Source organism: Eriocheir sinensis, chromosome 37 (genome assembly GCF_024679095.1).
Source record: "Eriocheir sinensis breed Jianghai 21 chromosome 37, ASM2467909v1, whole genome shotgun sequence".
Taxonomy (NCBI): Eukaryota; Metazoa; Arthropoda; class Malacostraca; order Decapoda; family Varunidae; genus Eriocheir; species Eriocheir sinensis.
In genome coordinates this window covers 14,962,924-14,987,825 of record NC_066545.1, presented here as the reverse complement: position 1 = coordinate 14,987,825, position 24,902 = coordinate 14,962,924, and the positions used below count along the sequence as shown (strand labels likewise).

The following is a 24,902-nucleotide window of genomic DNA, read 5'->3' as shown; positions in this document are numbered from 1 at the left end:
ATTAAAGCTAATGTATGTGTGTTTGTGTGTTAGTTAGTTAGTTAGTTAGTTAGTTAGTTAGATAATTAGTTAGTGAGTTAGTTTATTAGTGTGTGTTTATAATGATTTTTTTATAGTGATTTTCATTAATATATAACTGATTTTTTTTTCTAGGTTTTTGGAGGTGTTTTGTACCTCTGTATGTATGTATGTATCTATGTGTATGTATGTGTGTATGTAACGTATGTATGTATGTATGTATGTATGTATGTATGTATGTATGTATGTGTATGTATGTATATATTGCTATTATTAATATCAATGTTTAGTATATTTCATTTTGAACCCTAAATACAACTAAACCTAAAGAACTGTATAAATGTATTTTACAGAACTTACAAAATGATACGGTCAATAAAGCAGCTATCTATCTAGCCATCTATCTATCTATCTATCTATCTATCTATCTATCTATCTATATACCAATCAATCAATCAATCTATCTATCTATCTATCAGTCAATCAATCAGTCAATCTATCTATCTATCTATCTATCAGTCAGTCAATCAATCAATCAATCAATCTATCTATCTATCTATCTATCTATCTATCAGTCAATCAATCAATCTATCTATCTATCCATCCATCCACCCATCTATCTATTTATCGATATACCTGTGTGTGTTCTTACCTTTGTTAATGAGGCCGTGTGTCCCCCAGGTGTTCGGGTCCAGGGGGGGCCGTCCCAGCAGACCCCCGGTGGAGCCCGAGCCGGGGGTGTCCTTCCCCCCACACGAGCACGCCCGCGACCGTCAGTACACCTTCCACCTGTAGTAGTAGTAGTAGTAGTAGGAGGAGGAGGAGGAGGAGCGTTAGTAGTAGTAGTAGTAGTAGTAGTAGTAGTAGTAGTAGTAGTAGTAGTAGTAGTAGTAGTAGTAGTAGTAGTAGTAATAATAATAATGATAATAATAATAATAATAATAATATCAACATCAACAACAACAACAATACCACACCAGAAATGAAAAAAAGTGTAAAATTACTACTATTCATATCAGTAAAAAAACAAAACAAAAAAAACAAAAAAACAAAAAAAACTCCTGTAAAAACACATCTAGTAAGGAAGTTGTCAATGAGTTTGTTCGTGTGTGTGTGTGTTGCAGTTCGTGGCGGCGGCGGCGGCGGCGTAGGAGGCGTCGGCGAGTGCGTCCTCCACCCCCAGGACTCTCGGCGCCTGCAGGACGTGAGCGCGAAGGTGGATTTAGTCTTCGACCGCCTGACGGACCCCGACTACGAGTACGACTACTTCGTCAGTGAGTGTTGCCAGGGAACTTAAATATCAGTCCAGTCATCCAGTCATCCATTCATTCATCCATCCAGTCAGTCATCCAGTTACCCAGTCATTCATCCATCCAGTCAGTCATCCAGTCATCCAGTCATTCATCCATCTAGTCAGTCATCCAGTCATCCAGTCATTCATCCATCTAGTCAGTCATCCAGTCATCCATTCATTCATCCATCTAGTCAGTCATCCAGTCATCCAGTCATTCATCCATCTAGTCAGTCATCCAGTCATCCAGTCATTCATCCATCTAGTCAGTCATCCAGTCATCCAGTCATTCATCCACCTAGTCAGTCATCCAGATCCTTAGCCATCAAACACACACACAAAAAAGACCTTTCCCGTCCTTTCCAATTCCTCTACGTTTGCTGCCCTTTTCCTTTCCAGCTCATCCGTCAGCCATTTAGTCAGTCATCCAGCTCATCAGCCAACCATTTAGACAGTCATCCACTTAGTTAGTCATCCAGCCAGCAAGTCATTTATTCATCCATTCATACATCCATTTAGAGTCAGTTAGTCATTCAAGTCAGTCATCCATCCATCTGTCCTTCTATAGAGTCAGTCAGCCATTCATTCATCCATTTAGCTAGTCATCCATCCATTTATCCTTTTAGTCAATCAGCCATTCAGTCGTCTAGTTAGCCCCTCATCCATATAAGCAGTCGGTCATCCATTCACATATCCATCCATTCAGACACTCAGCCATCTACTTATTCATTCATACAAACAGTCGGTCATCCATCCATCCATCCATCCATCCAGACAAAGAGAATCCATCCACCTACCTATCCTAACAGCTCTCTCTCTCTCTCTCTCTATTCATCCATCATTCCGTCAGCCGGACAGACACTCATCCGTTCATCCAGCTAATCGCATCAGTCAGTCAAAGTAAGTCTTTATATATTATTTTTATCTACTTATCTATCTTTCTATCTACCTCTCTCTCTCTCCCCCCCCCCCCAGGCCAGGTCCAGCAGAGGGCAGCACCGTTACACTCCGCCCCGCAGCGTCAGGAGGAGGATGAGGACACGACCCCCGAGCACCTCTTCGCCAGGTTTTGGAAGAGCATGTTCGCGCCCTTCAAGAACCTCAAACGGCGACTTCGGGGCTTCGAGACTCAGCTGACCTCCGTGCACAGGTCAGTTCGAAGGGTCATGCTGGGCTAGTTTTTTTTTTAATGTATATTAGAGCAAGCGAGGCAGGTCAAGGGCAAAAAATAAAAACACTACAAAAAAAGCCCGCTATACGCTGCCACGATAAAAGAACGAGAAGTTAGTTTAAATGACACTGGTATTAACATAACTTATGGCAAAGCAGTCTTACCAGCAGCTGCGTCCCCCCCTTTCTCTCTCTCTCTCTCTCTCTCTCTCTCTCTCTCTCTCTCTCTCTCTCTCTCTCCGGCAGGTCCTGCAACGAGTCTGCCGTGGGCGGCCAGGAGGCGGCGGCGGCGGTGGGGCGGGGCCTGGCGCCGCTGGGGGAGGTGAGGCAGGCCGTGCGGGAGTCACGCCAGGCCATGACCGACCACACCACGGCGCTGCACAAGGTGGCCCAGGTATGCACACACACACACACACACACACACACACACACACACATTATTGCTGCATAGTCCTGCACGTCAGTATGTATACATTAATGCCCCGTGTCCCCACACGCTGTTCCCGAGCAGAGCGTGAGCCAGGTGAGCACCGCGACGAACCAGGTGTTGGCGGAGGTGCAGCGAGGCTTCCAGGAGCTGGGCTCGGCCGTGCGGGACGGCTTCAGGGTCACCCACGACGTCACCCGGCAGTACTGCACCGGCGACTCCCGCCAGCCGGCCACGCCGCCGCCGCCGCCGCCGCCGTCACCGCCGCCGCCGTCACCACCACCGCCGCCCACCTTGCCCAGGTTGGTAGCCGCAGAGCGTCGCGGGCAGCAGGGGTGGACGCGAGGGCAGGTCCGCCTCTGCCAGGCCCGAGCGGGCTATAGTGTCGTTCCCTGGCTGCTGCCCCGCCAGTGGTGCAGCGGACGGGCTGCGGGTGGTGGCTAAAGCTCCTCCTTGCAGAGCAGAGGACGAGCGGCGCCAGCACCTGCAGCGGACCACGCGTAGACGCTATAACACTCGCTACTCGTACAACGTAATCGTCCCCGCCGGCAGCAAGCGGTGGGGCGGCAAGAGGAAGGGCCGCGTCCTGCGTCCCGGCAAGACGCCCTCAGTCCAGCAGCGTGGCGTGAGGGCGAGGGCGCGGGCGGGGGGCAGGAGGCGGGGGCGGCGCGGCGCGGCGGCCGCCACACAGCCGTGAGTGTTGGCCTCGAGCACCGTCCCGTCCCGACCCGACCCGCCGCACGGCACACCGCTAACTGCACCTCGCCCCCCACCCCCCTCCCCACTACAGTAAATAACACGATAAAGGGAATGTGTGCTGTGGAATGGTTTAAACTAAAGAAGTAATCCATAAACCATGAGTGAGCTAACACCTAACAGCGGCGCCCCAGGCCGCGGGCCGGGGAGGACTGTAGCGTGTGATATACTGGCTGGGGGGCGGGGCGGCGAGGGGCGCTGCGTCACACTCTTTTCTTCGGCAGCACCAGCAATGGCGGCCGTGACGGCGACTACGGCGGGCGTGACGAGGTGGTGCGCAGAGCGGGCGGCCGGACCAGGGACTGCTCGGACCTGCTAGCGGAGGGCAACACCCGCTCCGGCGTGTACTCCTTCACGCCCTCAGCCCTCCACCGCGCCTCCTACGGCCACGACTACTACACCAGGCGAGTCAGGCGACGTGGCCCAGCGTGACCCTCACCAATCGAGGTCGCTGGCCACAACCTCACGGCCACTAAATCTCTTTTTAAGTCTACGCTATTCTGTCGCCGCATTTCGCTACTCGGCATCTCTCCCTTCACCCTGACCTTTCCTTCCCCGCGATGTAAGACCCACACGCACTGCACACACCCATGAGCGACACCTCGAGGTAGGAAAAACACGCAACAAAGTGGCCACAACACAGATCTAGGCCAAAATAACAGTACTACCAACTCCTGCATGATTGTGACTAACTTCCACCCACATAGAATGGCAGAATAAAAAAAATACAACACAGTATTAGACAAGCACGTCACCAGTACCGTTACGTTACTCCTGCATGTTCTTGACTAACTACCCCACCCAAGCTTCATATGACAAGACAAATTAATACAACACAACACAACACTGGGTCAATATAAGTCATGCCACACTTCTGTATATTTCTACCTAGTAACATTCCCACCCACACGATACGTCGAGAAAAAAAAAATCTACATAATACTGTTAAAAGATTCAGATTCCCTTAAGAATATGTTTGTTTAAAAGCACGTTAAGTTTCTGTTGATGTAAGCTTGTCTGTTTGAGGTAAAGTAAGTGTGCCTCTGTAAATCTGTCTGTTTAATGGCATGTAAATTTCTGTCTCTGGAAGTTTGTAAATTTGAAGGAATGTAAGTTGAATGAAAGACAAAAAAAAAATATAATAATATAAAAATAAAAAAAAAATACACAGAATAAAATAAATAAATAAATAAATAAACAAAACAAACATGCCTCTCTGTGTCTGTCTGTGTAAAGTCTGTCTCTAAGTCTCTGTGTCTGTAGTTAAGAAGTTGAACAAAAAGAAAGAAAAAAAAAAAATAAACAAATAATATAGATAAACAAAGGAATAAATAGGCTAAATAAATAAATAAATAAATAAACAAACATGGCAAAACACCCACCTGGTCATGGAAGCACAGGTGAGGCAAGGCGGGGTAAGACGAAGGTGACCTAGGTGTGTGCGGGCAGGTACTGTGACCAGGGCACGGGCGGCGGCGGCTGGACGGTGGTGCAGCGGCGGGGTCTGCCGGGGCCGCCCTACCACAACTTCACGGAGGACTGGTACGGCTACAAGGATGGCTTCGGCGACCTGACGAGGGAGTTCTGGTGGGGCAACGATAACATCCACAGGTAAGGCTTGTCTGTCTGTCTGTCTGTGTCTGGATGGATGAATGGATGGATGATTTATTGGTTGTGTATTTGGCTGGGTTGTTTGTTTACCTACTTATCTGTCTGTCTGTCTGTCTGGGTGGATGGATGACTGGCTTGTTGGGTGACTGGCTGGGTGGTTAAATGGATGAGTGGCTGACTTTCTGACTGGCTGACTGGCTTGTTTCATGTCTGTCTGTATGTCTGGATGGATGGATGGATGACTGACGGATGGATGGGTCGCTGACTGGCTGGGTGGTTAGATGGATGAGTGGCTGACTGGCTTGTTGCATGTCTGTCTGTCTGTCTGTCTGTCTCCCTGGAAAGATGTATAGCTAGATAGGTGTGACAGTTGATATAATACTAAGGAAAACATGTATGGAAATGGATGTCTATATATGGCAATACGCATGAGACTTATCTACCTCTGTGTGTGTGTGTGTGTGTGTGTGTTTCTGCAGGCTGACGCAGGAGCAGAGAATGATGATTCGCTTCGACCTCTGGGACTTCGAGGGCAACCACGCCTTCGCCGAGTACTTGAGCTTCAGGTAAGATGACCCCCTGGCCCCTAAGACTGACCCTATGACCTCTAACACTGGCCCTGTAACCCCCGAACTCAAAGGATGCAACTTCTACCTCCTCCCTAACATTGCCCTTCCCTCCCCTTCCTCCTGTTGTATTTATGTAATGGGATTGGATACCTCAACTTCACTGGATATGAGTTTGTAGACCTATATAATGCGATTGGATACCTCAACTTCACTGGATATGAGTTTGTAGACCTATATAATGCGATTGGATACCTCAACTTCACTGGATATGAGTTTGTAGACCTATATAATGTGATTGGATACCTCAACTTCACTGGATATGAGTTTGTAGTCCTATATAATGTGATTGGATACCTCAACTTCACTGGATATGAGTTTGTAGACCTATATAATGCGATTGGATACCTCAATTTCACAGGTTAATTTAGATTTTTTAACCCAGTAGCTGCGGGGATCATGTTTCTTAAAGGCCCCTCTAAGCGAGAAAAATTAGAAAAATCATCACTCACGCAAACCATATCATAACATATATCAACGCATTTGTGATCAGTTTATGCATCATCTATTTTTGGGAATTTAAGCTATATCATGTCGAAAACTTGGCCCGTAGCTGGTACACGGTAAAGCCACAAATTTGGCCCATCGCTGCTAATGGATTAAACATTCGCCGGGTAATTTTGAGTGGCAATCACAATGAGGGTATTTTCCAGAACATCCCGCGTGGTTAGTTTCGAAGGTACAGCCGAGCGTCTTCACTCACGGACCACATACCCGTAGAGAGACTGGAAATGCGCATCCCGCTCATACTTCCTCCTCTCCTTCCTCTCCCTCTCTCTCTCCGCCTGCCTTCTCACATTTTCCTCTCTCTCCTCGGTCACAGTGTCGGGGCCGAGCATGACAACTACCGGCTGCAGGTGTACGACTACCGGGGCAATGCGTCGGACAGCTTCTCGGCGCACAACGACTACCTCTTTTCGACGTACGACCGCGACAATGACGAGGCGCCTGAATGCTGCCCCTGCGCGCCGGCTTATGGAGGAGGCTGGTGGTTCTACAGGTACGGACGTGGTGGTGGTGTTAATGAGAGTTGAGTTGATGATGATAGTTTAATTAGGTATGTAGGAAAATAAGTAAGAGAGATATATCCCCAACGAAATACCAAAAAAAGAGTGAGTATAAGGTATTGTGGCTTGTGGTATTATGACTTGTGTGGATGTGGTGTTGTTCTTGAGAGTAAAGTTAATGATGATAATGATTATAATAAGTAATGGGGGGGGAGGTTATGTGATAGCTGCACAGGGCCTCGGTGCTGATCTCCGTCACACTGTAGATGGTAATGACGATAATAATAATAATAATAATAATAATAATAATAATAATAATAATAATAATAATAATAATAATAATAATACAAGTAAACCCCCTCTTCTTACACCTTGTCCTCTTCCTCCTCCTCTACTATTACTACTACTACTACTACTACTACTGCTACTACCACTACTACTACTACTGCCACTACTACTACAACCTCTCTCTTTCTCTCTCTCTTCTCTTCTCTTCTTTTCTCTTTCCTTCCCTTCCCGTCCCTTCTCTTCTCTTTTCTTCTCTTCTTTTCTCTTCTCTCTCTCTCTCTCTCTCTCTCTCTCTCTCTCTCCCCTGCCGCAGCTGTTTCGAGAGCAACCTGAACGGGGAGTACCACACGAGACCCAGCGAGCACCAGTACCGCGGCATCATATGGGAGATGTGGCTCGGCGACTACTCCCTGCGCGCCACCGAGATGAAGGTCCGCCCAGCATCCTTCTCCTTCTCCAGCCGGGCCAGCGAAGAACCCTCCCGCCCCCAGCCTCCGCCCCCGCCCCCACCCCCCACCTACCCACCATCTGCCCCTGGCCCCTACCCGACCCTGCCTGAGCTCCCCCTCCGCCAGCCATGATGATTGATATGGACACTTCATTTTCCCTTTTTTGTTTTGTTTTTTTTGATTCCTGTAGTTTTTTTCTTCTTTTTTTTTTGTTCCTCTGTCTGAGCTTCTACGATCTGCGCTTATGAAGATGACTCTCCCTTTTTTTTTGCTTTTTACTCTATTCATCTTTTCTTCACTGTCTTCATTTTTCATTTTCATCTTTCTTCTTCTCATTTTCTTCTTTTCTTCTTTTTCATTTTCTACTCTAATCACCTTCTAATCGTCTTCAGTTCTCATTTTCTTCTTATTTGGTTTTTACTCTTCACCTTCCCTTCCCTACTGTCTTCCGTTCTCATTTTCACAGCCAGAGTCACTCATATGCGCTGTGGCCTCACTGTCACTGTTGTACCAGAGAGAGGAATAGAGAGGAAAAAGAAATGAAAGAGGAATGTGTAGCAAGTTTTCAGGGAACCATCTGAGCCAAGTGTTACTGAGGTCCATGGGTACTAATCTGTCATGAGGCTTTGCTGAGGTGTGAGGCAGAGTGACGAGAGGGGCGCTGAGTGTTCCTAGAGACTCCCTGTGATGCTGTTCTGGAGTGAGGTGGATGGGCATTGATTGTACTGAGGCTTGATTAGGTGATTAACCCGGTAGCAGCGACGTGCCAAATTTGTCTTTATTATGTGAAGATTCATGAGTGCAGCTTTTTTTTTTTTTTACAGGAAAAAAGTCTGCTAAACGCTGCTCCCCAAAAAAAAAAAAAAGTAAAGAGTGGCCAAAAGAGAGGTCAATTTCGGGTGGTGAGATATCTTGATACTCTCGATACTTGGTGTGAGGCATTGGGCAGGTGAGAGAGAGATTAACCCGGTAGCTGCGGGAATCATGTTTCTTAAAGGCCCCTCTCTAAGCGAGAAAAATGAGAAAAAATCATCACTCACACAAACCATTTCATAATATATATCAGCGTTTTTGTGATCAATTTATGCATCATCTATTTTTTGGGGTTTATATCATGGCAGAAATTTAGCCTGTCACCTACACGGTAAAGCCACAAATTTGGTCCGTCGCTGCTACTGAGTTAAGGATGCTGGGTGTGCTCTGGCCCTGATATTCTGAGAGATGTGAGAAGTGTTCAAATATTCACAAATTACAGGAGTTGTGTGCAGTGTATGAGGCAGTGAAGGGGTCTGGGGGTCACATCGCTGATTTGCCTGCCTCCACCTCACTTGCAGGAGTCCACTAATGCATACAGTGGATGGACTCAGATGTTTGGTGGTGTTTCAGACAACTTATATTCTCCTTAGGGTGAAAATGAGTCAACACATCACACACCAGTGTACTTAATATATAGCATTAAGATGTTCTTGGATGGTCAGTAGATTTAGAATTTGTATCTTACGAGCACCATACACCCTAGCTATAAGGTAGTACATAGTGACCTAGCTTTAGCATGATACAAAAGTGTACAAGTGCAGGCATAGTGGCTTGCCTCTTTGGTCAACTACAGCAATAGTCATGTTGTTGCCAAATGTTATTTATACACACTTTCATAATGGTTAACAGTGGTTTGATTTTCCCTGTGGTCCCATTTCATTGAGTGATGGTGGAAAAGAATGCTGCCTCTCCATCCGTCACTCCTACTCATTCATGTTAGTCTACACATCCTCAGCTGCTGGGGTACACAAAGCTAACAACACTCCCACAACACCACAAGTAAAACAAAGAATGCTGCCTCTCCATCAGCCACTCCTACTCCTTTATGTTAGTCTACACATCCTCAGCTGCTGGGGTACACAAAGCCAACAACACTCCCACAACACCACAACTAAAACAAAGAATGCTGCCTCTCCATCAGCCACTCCTACTCCTTTATGATAGTCTACACACCCTCAGCTGCTGGGGTACACAAAGCCAACAACACTCCCACAACACCACAAGTAAACAAAGAATACTGGTACTCTTTTATTGTTAGTATAATTCCACATACTGAACAAGTACAAAATATGTATCTCTTGTTACCACTCAAGCATCTAAGTTAGTAAGGATCATGCTTGTCTACTTGGTGTTAAAAAGTTTAGTAACCATAAAAAATCTCAAATTACATTACAATAAGTGCCATTTACAAAGCTAGTTTCAGTTAGTATTAAAATGTACTACATATACACAGCAACAGCATCATCATCATCATCCCCAGACATTACTAGCACCTTAATGGAACACACAACACACTCTGTCACGTGCCGGCAGCCTCACTATTTCTTTTTCTTCTTCTTGCCCTTCTTCCCCTTCGGCTTCTTGACCTCACTCTTCTTGGCAGCCTTGCCCTTGAGTCCCTGCGCCTCCGCCTCCTCCTCCAGCAGGCGCGCTCGCTTCCTCATGAGGGCTGTGCGCTGGAACCAAGCCTTCATCGCCTCTTCCTCCTCTCTGGCTCACACACGAACGCATACACAAAAAGAGGGAGAAAAATGGAAGGAAATTAGTAGACGATAAAAAGAGACACTAAAGTAGAGCAGCACAAATTTGACTCAGACCTGTAAGAAGGCGATTAAGTAAGGAATATTAACCCCTTGACTGTGGATTTCTGACAAGAAGACATCACCAAGCTACAGGAGTGGAACAAAAAGTGGCTGCTACAATTCAATGAAGAAAAATTTAAAGTCCTGCACCTTGGGAGGGGATATCCAGCATACCAATACCACATGGGAAACACTCCACTATCCACCACAGAGGCAGAAAACGACCTGGGAGTGAATGTTACCAGGCTACCAGTGAAGGGATATCCAGCATACCAATACCACATGGGAAACACTCCACTATCCACCACAGAGGCAGAGAACGACCTGGGAGTATATGTTACCAGGCTACCAGCGAAGGCGAAATCCATGCCAATCACAGCGGGTGGGTTAAGAACACAGCCACAGCCACACCCTCACCTCCCAACACCCACATGTACCCATCCCCCACAACTTGCCAAATACGTACCTGTAGATGGGCTCCAGCTTGCTCAGGGGCACCACAAACTCCTCGGCAGTCAGCGGGTTTTTGTTCTGCTTGGCGAGTCGTTGCTCAGTCACCACCTGCAACACGGCAAGACAGAGAACTCTAAAACAACATAAAAAGTAACAATAATATACAGTAATAATAAATAAAAATACAAAGGTAAAAGAGTATACCAAGATGAAAGCCATTGGAAAAGTCAAGGTGAGTGTAATGCCAGGTTAAGTTAAGTATGGAATATATATACAGGATCAGAAAAAGTAGGTCTAAGTATCATAAGTTAAGTGTGTCTTCCTCCATAATTAACTTAACCCAGTAGCTGCGGGAACCATGTTTCTTAAAAAATCATCACTCACGCAAACCATTTCATATTATGTATCAATGAATTTGTGATCAGTTTATGCATCACCTATTTTTGGGGGTCTTTATCATAGCACAAATTTGGCCCGTCGCTGGTACACGGTAAAGCCACAAATTTGGCCCGTCGCTGCTAACAGGTTAACCTTCTGGCATTACATTAGCCCTACTGCCTCACCTGTTACCTTGGTGGAGCTCTGAGGAACAAACATAAAAGCAATCTCTCTAATCTCGTACATGAACATCCCAGAACAGAAACAAATAGAAATAAATAAAACTAGAATGCATGTGACATTTCCGTAACTGACCTGGCTGACCACGCTGCAGATGTGACCCGATGTGTAGCCGTCACTGATGCGAGCCAGGCCACTGATGTCCATTCTGTGGGTTATCTGGCGGGGGAGAGAGGAGTGGGTGGTGTCAGAAATTGAAGTTCTACTCTGGAATTGTTTCTAAATATTTTTTGTACAAGAACATATCGTCACCCTTATAAAATAATTGCCTAAGTCACTTTTCATCGATTTCCAGGTTTTTGTCTACATTAATTTTTCAACATGTGACACCCATTTTTGTATAGTTGCCTTCGTCATTCAGGGTTTGAGTGTTATAGAATTGGCCTTTTCATTTCTGCCTAAATATTAAGCCATCAGAGATAATGACAGTCCTTTTATAATTTCCTGAAAAGTAAAAAAATCATGACTTAGGCAGTTTGTTTAAGAACATGACGATACTCACATTGATTCCATGTTATATTGGTCTCGCTATATGATACTTCACATTATGATTGGCTTTCTGAGAACACAACCTAATCATAAATCAAGAACGAGCTGTACCTGTTCTTCAAGGATAGCCCCATTGTAATTACTTTTAGTGATGAAACAAAAGACATGTAATCCTCTTTTCCATTGATCCAGTTCCTCTCAATGGCAGGCTGGTGAGTTAATAAGGCCATTAGATCATTTTCATGTGTTTTAAGCAAGATAAATTCAGATGGGGCCCACCCTTTGTCGCCCAGCGTTGTAGGATACCTTGGCTCCATTCATGGTGAGGAGGTTTCGCCAGAGATGGGCACGGGCACTGAAGGTTGGTCGAGGCACCATCAGGATCTTCTGGTACACCGACGACAGCGACTGGGAAGAGGAAAGACAGACTGATTGATTGACTGATGAAGATAGAAAGAGACTGACAAAGACTGAAAAAGATTGAAGACTGAAGAAAAAGAAAGAACGATGGAGATTAAAAGATTAAAACAGAGTGAAGACTGAAAAAGATGGATGGAAGATTGAAACACTGAAAAAGATTGAAGACTGAGTAGTTGAAAAATATTAAAGACTGAAGATTGAAAAAAAATTGATTGAAGACTGAAGATTAAAAAGGATCGACGATTGATGAAGACTGAAAAAGACTGATTCAGGTTTATTATTATTATTATCATTATCATTATTATCATTATAGGAGACAAAGCAGGTAGGAACAGGGAGAAATGCCAATACTATAAGCTGCCTGTTGCGATTTAAAAGAGAAATGAAGAAAGACTAACATTTACCTTCTAGCGTTGAGATTTAAAAGTGAAATGAAGAAACACTAACATTTACTTTCCATCAGTGACCCAAAACATTCCTATCACCCTCCCTGGCTCACCTTGACATCACAGTTCCAGGGCGAGTTGGTGATGCCCACAAACACGATCCGGTCCTCTGATGCGATGCTCTTCAACATCTTCGGCATCTCCTTCTTGAGGCGCCGAGGGTCTGACTTGTCTGTCTTCGGCACCTGTGGAGTCAGCGTGTTACCTTATACCTTTGGCTACAGAAGAAGTTAAGCTAAAGTAAAGTGAAGTAAAAACCTGAAGACTGAGTGAGTTTGCAAGACAATGGTAAAGTTAATATAAGGAGAGTTTGAGGTAAAGAAGAAAGAAGCTTGTGAATGCTGAATACCATGGAAGCTGCACAAGGAAAGGAGTTGAGAGGAATACAGAAGAAGACAAGGAGGAGGATGCCCCATTGTCTTTGTGAGCATCATGTCAGAATTTATGGGAAAAGAAAGATATATTTATGGGAAAGGAAGGAGATGAGGAGGGAAAGAGATGAGAAGGAGGGAAAGGAGGAGGACATTGCACCTTTCCCATGGTCATCTTGTTGGCATTTATGAGGAGGAAGAGAGATGAGAGGGAGGAGGCAAAATAGAGGAGGGCATCTCACCTCTCCCATGGTTATCTTGCCTGGCATTTATGAGGAGGAAGAGAGATGAGGAGGAGACAAAATGGAAGAGTATCTCACCTTCTTCATGAACATCTTGTCGGCACAGTCCACCATCACCAGTGTTGGCTGCAGCAGACGTCCAACCTGCCATAAGACACTTTCAGGGCACATATTCACTAGGACCGAAATCTCTCCCTCCTGTCACAACATATTCTTCAGCAAGGAATCACATGAAAACCAATCTGTCTCTAAAACTCATCATTTAAAACATAATCTAAGCCTATGTTTCTGAATACTACATCTCACTACATAAAACATATTCCAAGTATCAATCACCCAGTCATAATAATCAAAAGGGTTCATATATGGCTATTTCTATGTAGTTTTAGGGTGTATGAGGGTGTGGAAGATAAGTAAACAGAGATAGCTAGGTAGGAAATGAAGGAACGAATGTAAGAAGTCATAGGCAAAAGGTAATACCGACCAAGGAAGGCTGTTCGTGAGTTTACCAGTGAAAGGGATGAAAGAATGAAGGTGCTGGTTAACTCTTGCATAAGGGATTTGGACAGCACGGGGATGAAAGAATGAAGATGCTGGTTGAGCTCTCTTTTGGCCACTCTTTATTTTAGGGGCAGTGTTTAGCAGGCTTTTTTTCTACGCTTTTTTTATGCCCTTAAGCTCCTTCCTTTCCTGTAAATAAATAAATAAATAAATAAATAAATAAAAACACAGTAACAAAACCACCCACTACACTCATCTAATTAATCATCTTTCTCTAATCCCTCACTAAGTAATATCCATAAACATTCAGAGTTAGGTATGTAACCTTCATGACAAGGTGAGTGAGCATGTTGAGTCCAGCCCTGCCTGGGTAGCGGCCCACTATGTTGGTGGCCGTCAGGTCCATGAAGGTGGCCCCTGCCTCGTATGCCACGGCCTGCACCAGCTGAGTCTTGCCACAGCCCCGCGGCCCCACCACCAGCACACTCTTCACCAGCGTGGTCCCCTCATGCACCTCATCCACACCTATAAACAGAGAGAAGCTGTGTCAGTCATTTGGTGGATCAGGGGAATCAGATATCAGAGTAGCGGGCTTTTTTTTTCTACACTTTTTTTGTTGCCCTTGAAAAGTTGGAAAGTTTTGTTTAGTCGGCGCAACATCTGTGGTCATATGTCAGAGAGAGACAGAAGGGGAAGGAATTATAGAAGGGAACAGATCCCAGGAGACAGGACACAACCCCCGATTAATACCTGGTACCCATTCACTGCTGGGTGTAGGGTATTGGAAAAGCTGCCCAAATTTTTCCACTCCGCCTGGGAATCGAACCCGGGCTCTCTTGGTTGTGAGCTGAGTGTGCTAACCACTGCACCACGAAGCACCGATGTTGCCCTTGAGCCGTCTCCTTTGTTGTATATATATATATATAAAAAAAGAAAAAATCAGACATGCCTCAAGATTCAGTTGTGCCACAGAAAGGACCACACCAACAAGAGTGAGAGGGAACTTCAGCCCCAGTGAAGCCTCTGAGGCGTGACGCACCGAGGGGCAAGACGATGTACTCTATGAGGGAGTTCTTGATGTCCCCGAGGTCTGGCTGGGGATACTTGGTCTTGGCCAGCACCTCCGTCCCCACCAGGTTGACATCTCCCAGCAGGTCTTGCAGCCTCCCCTCCGGCACCTTCTTGATGATTCCTGCAACCGGTCGTTCCTCCCATCATTAGTAGTTCGGCTTTTCTTAGTACAGTGAATGGCAAGGCACCATACACTGAATTGGTCTCATTCTTATCACCATTAATAGTTTGGCTTCTCTTAGTACAGTGAATGGCAAGGCAGCGTCAACTAGTCACCATACACTGAACTGGTCTCATTCTTATCACCATTAATAGTTTGGCTTTTTTTAGTACAGTGAATGGCAAGGCAGGACCAACTAGAGTCACCGTCACTGTTGCCAGATAATCGTTCTCAGCATATTGTATTTTCTGTCCATTAACTATAGCACAAAAACATCAGGAATTAACGATTTCAACGATAACTATAAATGGATTTCGTTATTGGGCGTCAGGAGACAGTTTTTGGGTTGAAAATCAGTAAATACAAGAGGCTGAGCAGGACAATCTGGCAATGCTGAGTGACATACTAAACTGGTCCAGAAGCCTTGCCCTTCCCTCACCCTCCCTTCAAGGTGACAATACTCCTAACTCTGGAAATCGTTAAATACAAGAGGCTGAGCAGGACAATCTGGCAATGCTGAGTGACATACTAAACTGGTCCAGAAGCCTCGCCCTTCCCTCACCCTCCCTTCACAGTACCAATAACTCCTAACTCCAGCCTCCTTTTATCCAACCAGTCAACTCTTAAAGCTATAGAAGAGGAGGCAGGGCTTCTGGGTCAGTTGAGGGTATAGTGATGTGTATAGTGATGTAATTTAATGTATAGTGATGTGATTTAGTGAATAGTGACATAGTTTAGTATATAACAATTCAGATTCATAAGTTTTCATGGTTCCCTCCCTCACCATTCAGCACCAGTTCTTCAAAGAGCGACTCGGTGGTTCTGTCAGGCGTGAGGTCCTTCTCCTTCCTCTTCCTTCCCTTCTTGCCGCCCTTCTTAACCCTCTTCTTCTTCTTGGCACCTCTCTTCTCTCCTTCCACATCCTGAATTCAAGCAGGATTCACGAGTCAGTGTTCGGAGGATGATGTTATATTACTACAATGTTTTCTACCTGACTTTAAAGTGGTGTTGTGAGGTAGTGTGACAGAGACAGGTATGAACTGAGTGTGTGCTTCACCACCTTGAAAAGACACAGACAGAGGCAAAGATAGAGTACTTGCCCCACTTCTTTGGCACAGAGATAGTCCTTGCACCACCTCCTTGATAAGATATAGAACATTTGAACATATATTTATACCTTCCAGTTGTACAATAGACACAGAGACAGAGACAGATAGAGTACTTTTCCTCCCTCCTACATAAGAGACAGAAACAGAGAGATAGTCCCTTTACCACCTCCTTGATAAGATATAGAACATTTGAACATTTATTTATAGCTTATGGTTGTACAATAGAGACAGAGACAGAGAGATAGAGTGCTTTTCCTACTTCCTAAATAAGACACAGAAACAGAGAGATAGTCCCTTTACCACCTCCTTGATAAGATATAGAACATTTGAACATTTATTAATAGCTTACGTTTGTACAATAGAGACAGAGACAGACAGAGTGCTTTTCCCACCTCCTCCATAAGACACAGAGAGAGATACAGAGAGACACAGTGCTCGCCTCACCTCCTTGAGCCTCTGAATCTCTTGTCTCATGAGGTAATCCACTTGCCGTCGTATCTCCACCTCCACTCGTGCCCGCTGCTCCGCCTCAATCATGTCCTCTTCCGCTCTTTCCTCCGGGTTCTCCTCTGGCTGTCTCATTGCCCACACGTCTGCAGTGGTCACATCCATGCCTCTTAACCACCAAGCACTGATACTTTTCCTTAATTAATGTCATCTTCCATCTATCCTCAGTCCTCCAAAATAGTTCTCCCTACTCTCCTACCCACTATGATGTCTTCCAATGATTTTTACTGACCCACAATACAGGAGGTTGATGGACATGCAGAGGATATACAGTCATAGCAAGGAAGTGTTGGGCTCACCTTGATACTAATACTTTTCCTCTGTTAACCTCATCTTCCATCTATCCTCCTCCAAAATAGTTCCCCCTACTCTCCTACCCACTATGATGTCTTCCAATGATTCTTGCTGACCCACAATACAGGAGGTTGATGGACATGCAGAGGATATATAGGCATAGAAAGGCAGCATTGGCCTCACCTTGGTACTGGTCACAGGCTGTCTGCAGAGATGCCACGTAGCTGGAAGGTCGCAGGCAGATCGAACGCTCCTCCTCCTCCTTCTTCTTCTTCTGCTTGGCCTGCTCCCTCACCCTCTCTCGCTCACTCTGTCCACCACCATCATCATCATTAGTCCCTGCTTGGTCATGTATCTTTATCCCATTAATTTTATTCTGGGATAAAAGGAACTTCCTCTATCAAAGTGGCAAAGCAACTTGTTGTAAACTCAGTGGATTAGAAAGACCCCAGAACAAAACACATCACCCTTGGACAATGCCGGAACTTGGTGACATTAAGAACCTTTAGCACCCTGCCCACTGGGGGTTCAGGTAGAGAGGGGATGAATGCAGAACTGGGAAGGAGCAGCTGGGACATGAAGCAAGACTGGGAGTCACCAACATAAAGTCCCTCTCCCAAAGTAGATGTAACCTCGAGGAATAGAGGCAAAAACCTACCTATTCATAATTGACAAAAAAATTTCATGCAAAAAAAATTGATATAAAAAAAGGAATATATCAAAAGTCCCATTCATATGCATTAAGAATCTTGCAACATTCAACTTTCAAAAATTCAAATAAGGCAGCATTTTGAGGTAAAATTCAATGCTGTTCAAAATCATAACTAACGTAACAAAGTTCAAGCGTTTCACTTCCTCCTGCAGCAGAGCATTCCAGTGCTAACCATGCGCCAATCCAGAGGGCCACAAAAATCCCTCCTCCACAAAACAGGAATGACAATCAGAGTGAAAAATGTGCCTAGAAAAAGAACCATACTTACGCACACGATCATTCCCAAAAGTGCTAGGAAAACTCGTACAACTTTCAAGTACGTAAAACACACATAGATGGTGAATGATAACACACAAGCACATCAAGGAGAGAGTACTGATAAATAAAACTCATGCCAAACGTGTTACTGTCAAGACGGCAAGCCAAGACACAACCCCAGAGCCCGGCACCACGAGGGGCACCGAGGAGGCTTACATCAATGCGGGATCCGGACGAGGGCTCCTGATGCAGGGACAACACAGATTAACTTTTACACACGTACACGCAGGCTATGCTCAACAATCCATACGCACCATTTCAATTGACAGTCATGCGTTAGACCCTCTATTTAACACTCGATAAGTATTTACCAAAGAAATCTGCACTAAATGGAGGTGTTATTTCAATGGGATTTATAGATTTAGGACTGGTAGGAATTTTTTTGCATATGTGAGTATGTGTGTGTGTGTGTGTATTTATCTAGTTGTAGTTTTACAGGGCCTGGGCTTACGCTCGTGTGGTCCCGTCTCCATATCTGTATCTGTCCAGTTTTTCCTAGGGTGTATGTGTGGGTGTGTGTGTGTGTGCATGTGTGAAGACATCAGCTCAAGGACATGTACTGTATATGGAAATCCTCAAAAAGATATGCACTAAATGGAGGGTCAACTGCACCAGAAAAAAGTAGTACTCAAAGAAAATTAAGCAAAGGTATAAAAATCAAAACTTGTCAAAATATAAAATTCAACTATATTTTCACAATCTCTAATTTTATATCTCAGCTCAAGTTTCTCATTGTAGTTCTTTCCCTGGTGTAAGTTCTAATTGGCATGGTGTGTACAAATCGACTGCCATACCCTGCACAAATAGACACACAGGGACACACAGGCACAAGCAACATCATGGGAGGGCACACACGGCCCATCGTTAGTGAGGGAGGCAGGAAAATTGTATACTAGCTAGGAGTGAGAGTGTGACAGCTGAATCTCAAGGGTGAAGGACTGACTTAATCATTTCATACACTTCCATCTCACTATGTTTGGCTGAGGTTTCCAATCCTGTGTGCAAATGCATATGCAACTATGTGTGTGCAAGTGAGATAAACAAAAAAATAGTAAACTTCGATGTTGAATATTGAGGAAACAAAAGTAAACTATTATTGAAAAGTAGTATAACTGTGTAGATGTTTAAAGTAATGGAAATAAAATTATATAGTGATGGGTGTTACAATCTTATGTTAAATAATGAGAGGTGGAAGGTACAGTAAAATATTTGGGTAATGGACAACAAACTGTGATCTAAACTGAAAATAAACAACAATAACACAAATTGATGTATTTTAAAACTTCAAGAAACTAAGGGGAAAAAAAACTGCATTTGTGGGTGGTATTGAACTGACACAACTCATGATTGTATGTATGTAGTGTACAACTAACAATAAAATAAACATCCTACTCATGTGAGTGTCGAATCTAAAGCAGGACAGTCATGGATGGGCAAGACAATCAGCAGGTAGTTGTTGAGGTGTGTGGGGAGCAGACGTCCAACAGAGGTGAGTGGTATGTACAGTGTGTGAGTCAGACACTATTTACAGGAACAGAAGCAAATGTTTGTCATGGCCTGCAAGAACAGCTTCCATGCTAAGAACCTCTCTAACTGCACTTTCTCTAATGGTTGCAACACTATGCTATTTGTACATATCCAAGTGTCGAGGAGTGAAAACAAACCAACTGGCTAAAAATCAAGGCTATTAAACTTTCCTAAGCTGCAATTTAGTGTTAAAAGAAATCCTTTTAATAAACATTTTCATTGACCTAAATCATTCTAAGGCAACTACCATTCCATAAATATCATGCCATCATCCCAAATGCCATACATAACCTTGTGCATGTACCTCAAGACACATGCCAATCTTGTCAAACTGAGGAAAACATGTAAAACAGAACCAGAGTAGGAAGACCAATGAGCAACTCCATGACCCTGGCAGCCCTGCATTGTAAAAACTGCTCTGACTTGCTACTCTTTTGTTAGTGTCCTTCAGACCCCTTTAGAATTAGTGTTAAATATATACATACACATATATATATCAGGGAAATGGAGAGAAAACATGTGATTTGCACTAATGCACTGTAGTTTAGAATGTCTCCATAATGCACTCATGCTACAAGACTCACTAATATACAGAACAATGACGAGAGATTCTTGAAACCCAACTCAACTGTAAGCCCACAAAGTGCTATGTGTTAATATATATATCAGTATCAACCATATTTATATTCTAAGAAAATGTCATTCGCACACCCAACAAAACATGGCAAGCATATATAATTACAAAGTTTTAACAGTACTGCAACAATGGCTAATCAAAGAACACCCACTAAAAGATGACTCATGATTTTGTCCCCTTGAAAAAAGTAAAAATCAGAAGGGAAGGAAAAGGAAGCCTGTTAGTGGTCTCCCTTCCTCCCTGCATTGTGGACCCACCTTCTTCTCGGCCAGGGAGCGTGCATCCTCGCTGGTGGCATCCTCGTCGGGCGGCACCAGACCCACGATGGCAGAGGACCCGCCTTCTTCTTCCTCAGGCAGGTCAGGAAACTTGCCTGTCTCATTCCTGGAGTACAGATGCTATTAGTTTGTGTTCTGGACGGGACAAACCACAACCCATCATAACATAACAATGGAAATTAAACACACTCTAAAAGCAGCCATGAATTTGTTGATATTTCTGAACTCTTGAAATGTATGACTGCACTTTTTTACCTTCTACATTAGCCAAGCATATCTCTGAGTATGGTACGTCTCCCTTTGTCTCCCACTCCTGAGCCTTACTTACTTTTTCTGGAAGACCCACTCCCTGATCTTGTCTTCCATGGAAGTGAGGAGGTGGGTGCCCTCCTCGTACAGGATCCTGGTCTGGATGCGCTTCTCCGTGTCCTCCAGCTCCCTCTCCCTCTCCTCCTGCACCTTGTACCGCGCCAACTCCACCTTGCGCAGCTTGGCCCCCCAGCTGCGGTCCAGGGTGGGGTCTGGCCTCTGAACAACGGAGGGGAAACAAAAGCTATACATCAGCCTTAGATTGATTGGTGCCATCTTGACATTTTAGTGATGCAGTCTTGCTTCTTTAAGTTGCAAGAAATCCTGTGAAGCCAAACCTACAAACCAAACACACACGCACACGCACACACACACACGCACATACGTACCAGCCCCAAGAAGAGCTCCTCGTTGAAGCGCATCTGCCGCACGCGTCGCCTGGCCAGCATACCTCGGGTCACCGCCTGCAGCCGCACCACTGCCGCCTCCATGGACAGCTGTTGCCGGCCTCGCCCTCGGTCACGCTCCTGTAGAAATATTTTATGCATCCCATGTGTGGCGAGTCTAATGCCCTCCATCCCCACATACACACTAGCAAACACTTTGACTTCTTGAAACTGTTTTGTAATCATGGCCTACACTCCACTCACCTCTCAATACCGAATATATACTCTGGTCCCCTATGCTCTCTGTTTAGCATCCTTGGCACATGATCCACACACTCCATCAACTTGCTAACAAACTACCCCAGCCCCTCACCTGCCTTGCCAGCATGTCTCTGCGGTGGTCGGCCCTGGCCCGGCCCTGCTTTGCTCGCTCATGGCGCTGCAGCAGCAGGATAGCCTCCGGCACACTCAGGGGCAAGGCCTCATCCTCAGACACAGCCTCCAGCCCCGCCCGACGCAAGCAGTCATCAATCAGGGCATTCCTCTGTGCCGATGAACCACATCACCATTACCAAGTCAGCCATGCCTCCCTAGTACAGTATTTTCATCTAAAAATAACCACAAAGAGGTACATCAGTGTAAAATGTGTGCAACCAGATCACTTTCCTAGTAAGTTAAGACCCAGACAGATTACCTCCTGAATGATGGGGAGGCGGTCCCTCCTGACGTAGGCAGGCACAGGCACCAGCAAGTCCTCTGGGGACAGGTTCAGCTCCACCATCACATCATCACAATGCACAGTGTCTGTCAGCTCCAGCCCCACCAGCTCATGCTGCTCAGGGAGAGAAAATACACAGCTTCACAATTATTTTACTGTCATTCCACTCAAGTACAGTTATGTAAAAACAAATATTTTAGCCTAATTAAATTAATGATTACTAATTAACAGCTTTTAGTTTCATTATGCACAACTGATAATGATTGCAAAATTACTGAGAAAACAAATAAATATATAAATATATATTGAGTACTCATTAATATTATACCCTCTTATATATCATAAGTAGAAAAAGTCATAAACAGAAAAAAACATCTTTGGTTGAGTGGTCATCAGAGCCTGGGCTAGAGACACATGCATTGGGTAAGACCACACAGTATATCACTACATGGCTGTCAGTGCATCCAGTGATGAGGTCCAAGCACAAGCTGCACACCTTGAGCTCCACTATCCTCCCGAGTGTGCTATTGAGCATCTGGCGCAGCAGCTGGCGGCGCTGGGCGTGCAGCAGCAGGTCATGGCAGGTGTTGAGGCGCCGCGCCACGCTCAGGTACTGGACGTACACGCACCGCACACGGGAGCTCACCTCGCTTCGTTGCTGGTGTCAGGAGAGCCATGGGGTATAATGAAGGTTGTGTTCATTGCTGGACTCTACTATACTGTACACTACATCAAAAGGGGGTAAATACCTTTGACTAGATGATTAATAAGGATGATTAGCAGTATCATTAACTGGCCTGAATACATGTCATTTACCTTTTTGTTGTGAAAGATAACACAAGGGAGGATGCCAATGACTGACAACTTCTCCCCAGATGCTATGAACAAACATATTAACATATACAAATAAACTTATATATTAATGCATCCGTGGCTTTTCGAACAGCACTTGATAAAAGTCTATTCAAATGCAAACAATAAATACATCTTTTGAATTTAAGGAGAGCAGTAGCTGCCAAGTCAGTGATGGTGGATAAACGGATCAGTTCACGCTGAAAACGATTGCTAACACGTGAAAAAAAAGCAGTGAATTCAGTCCAAAACTTTCCGATTGACTTTGGTTTAGGAAGACTGCCTTGTCTGGCCCATAACGACTGTGTGATCTCAACATCCATAACTCATACAAAGCTACTCACTTCGGGGTGGAAGGTCCCCTGGAGGGCATGATCCTTCTCCAGGACAATGATGAGGTCCTCCTGCGTCTTGGCCCACAGCTCATTGTACGTCCTGCGAGGGAGACAGGAACCATGACACACTGACTGATGGTTGTGTTGCAAAGTTACACAAAAAAGGAGAAAGGGAGGACATGACGCACAATGACTAATTTTTTTTTACTGTTGAGGAAACAGTTCAAGGGCAAAAAAAAAGGAAACAATAATGAAAAAAAGACCGCTACTCACTCCTCCTCCAAAAGAGTCAAGAGGAGTGGCTGAGAGATAGGTCAATTTTGGGAGGAGAGGTGTCCTGATACCCTCCTCTTGATGGTTTATTGTTGCAAAGTTACACAAAAAAGAAGAAAGGAGGACATGACGCACACTGATTGATTGATGGTTTATTGTTGGAAAGTCACACTAAGGCACGGCCATAAGCAAGAAATGAAAGATAGCAAACTATATACAGAGGGAAGACATGAAATCTCCACAGAAAGAAATGTAAAATGCCTGGGTGTATACCTTAGCAAACATTGCTCCTTCCATCACCACACTGCAGAAACAGTAAGAAGGACTAAGGGCATGGCAGGCTGGGTGCTGAGAACCTTTGCCATTAGGGAACCCCTACCCATGCTTACCCTCTGGAAGACCTTAATCCAACCCTTTACAGACTACTGCAGCCAATTGTGGTCGCCTCACATGAGGAGTGAAATTCAGCAACTGGAAGGGGTGCAGAGGTCTTTTACAAGGCAGATCACAGGGATGAGAGGCCTGGGACAGACTCAGAGAGCTGGGGCTCTATTCTCAACAACGAAGAAGGGATAGGTACCGCGCCATCTATATGTGGAAGATTCTGAAGGGTCAGGTGCCAAACCCCAAACCCCTCGCACTGCAGCCTTACACCACCGAGAGAAGTGGGCGTAAGTGTACAAGGACCAGCCTGCCAACCCGAGCCCCAGAGAGGATCCGGACCCTTCTGGCAGCAAGTCTAGTCCATGAGGGGCCGAAAATCTTCGATGCCCTACCAAAAGGAGTGAGGAACATCACTGGCTGGACAAGCTCCTATGGACAGTGCCAGACGAAACCCCAGTGCCGGGCTATACTGCTGGGTGCTGAACCTCAAACACAATACCTGACCAGGTGGCCCTAAAGGCTAGGGAGGCCAGGACTGGGAGCAGGGTGGACCACCATGGCTGTGAGGAAGGGCCTCTGAACTACACCAAGTAAACCAAGTTAGTAAAGAAGGGAGGACATGACGCACTGGACCTACACGCCAAACTCCTACTTCCCTGACCTTTTTTTCTGGCTGGACTGATCAACTACAACTAACTCTACATATGGCGTCAGTATGGTACAGGTGCGACGCTCAGGACTGAAGCATTAGCCAAAAATAATATCGAGGCGCGGCCCACCTGAAAGACATGCCGCGCGAGGGAAGCGTCTCCGTTGCTATGGTGACGGACAGGTTAGCAACGTTTATTTTACCTCAAATCTACCTGTGTCAACGTTTCTACCTATATAAGAAGTTCATAATATTCTTTTCTGACCTTAATTTGACCTAAAAATCTAAAATAAAGGCATAAATAAGTTAAATAAGGGAGACTTGAGGAAGGAGAGAGCGAAACCACTGCCATTTTCATATTTCTGACTCAAAAAAGCAATAGTATTATTCTTTTACAGTAAAAGAAGCAGTTCAATGGTAAAAAAAAATCCCTATGCGCTGCTCCTGAAATAATGTACTTTTAGAGATGAGTAACCAAAAGAAGGTCAGTTTTGGGAAAGGAAAGCGTATTCATACTTGATATGTTAAAAAAAACTGTGTTAGTAATAATATACCTGATGATATGAATATAGTTGTGTTCGT

The 24,902-nt window shown here is 45.0% G+C and overlaps 2 protein-coding genes across 7 annotated transcripts in view; one reads left to right on the top strand and one right to left on the bottom strand.

Moving 5' to 3' along the window:
* LOC127008350 (uncharacterized) overlaps positions 1-8,465 on the top strand; it is a 24,001-nt gene extending 15,536 nt beyond the window's left edge. For 4 of the 5 annotated variants that reach the window (XM_050880252.1, XM_050880254.1, XM_050880251.1 and 1 more), the window contains exons 5-16: positions 1-12; positions 700-790; positions 1,143-1,292; positions 2,285-2,459; positions 2,726-2,873; positions 2,991-3,208; positions 3,366-3,599; positions 3,887-4,066; positions 5,112-5,273; positions 5,753-5,839; positions 6,723-6,899; positions 7,508-8,465. The exon at positions 1-12 is cut by the window's left edge and continues 207 nt beyond it. In XM_050880252.1, the coding sequence (XP_050736209.1) occupies positions 1-12; positions 700-790; positions 1,143-1,292; positions 2,285-2,459; positions 2,726-2,873; positions 2,991-3,208; positions 3,366-3,599; positions 3,887-4,066; positions 5,112-5,273; positions 5,753-5,839; positions 6,723-6,899; positions 7,508-7,775 (1,902 nt within the window). In that variant the 3' untranslated portion in view covers positions 7,776-8,465. The remainder of the gene's footprint in view (positions 13-699; positions 791-1,142; positions 1,293-2,284; positions 2,460-2,725; positions 2,874-2,990; positions 3,209-3,365; positions 3,600-3,886; positions 4,067-5,111; positions 5,274-5,752; positions 5,840-6,722; positions 6,900-7,507) is intronic. The other variant, XM_050880255.1, reaches the window with a different exon arrangement.
* A 1,229-nt stretch (positions 8,466-9,694) lies between these two features.
* LOC127008346 (IQ and AAA domain-containing protein 1-like) lies at positions 9,695-24,477 on the bottom strand. 2 transcript variants are annotated; one of them, XM_050880244.1, is made up of 19 exons: positions 24,451-24,477; positions 23,024-23,114; positions 22,324-22,485; positions 21,804-21,941; positions 21,483-21,653; positions 21,113-21,250; positions 20,743-20,942; positions 20,394-20,520; positions 17,126-17,252; positions 16,586-16,734; positions 15,817-15,955; positions 14,841-14,993; positions 14,127-14,326; positions 13,379-13,444; positions 12,741-12,872; positions 12,128-12,229; positions 11,408-11,491; positions 10,728-10,822; positions 9,695-10,169 (listed from the first exon to the last, which is right to left on the bottom strand). In XM_050880244.1, exons 1-19 carry the CDS (start codon positions 24,459-24,461, stop codon positions 9,998-10,000), a joined length of 2,457 nt encoding a protein of 818 aa, XP_050736201.1. In that variant the 5' UTR covers positions 24,462-24,477; the 3' UTR covers positions 9,695-9,997. The 2 variants fall into 2 exon arrangements, with proteins under 2 accessions (XP_050736201.1, XP_050736202.1); XM_050880245.1 differs by lacking the exon at positions 14,841-14,993.
* Positions 24,478-24,902: the final 425 nt, after the last annotated feature.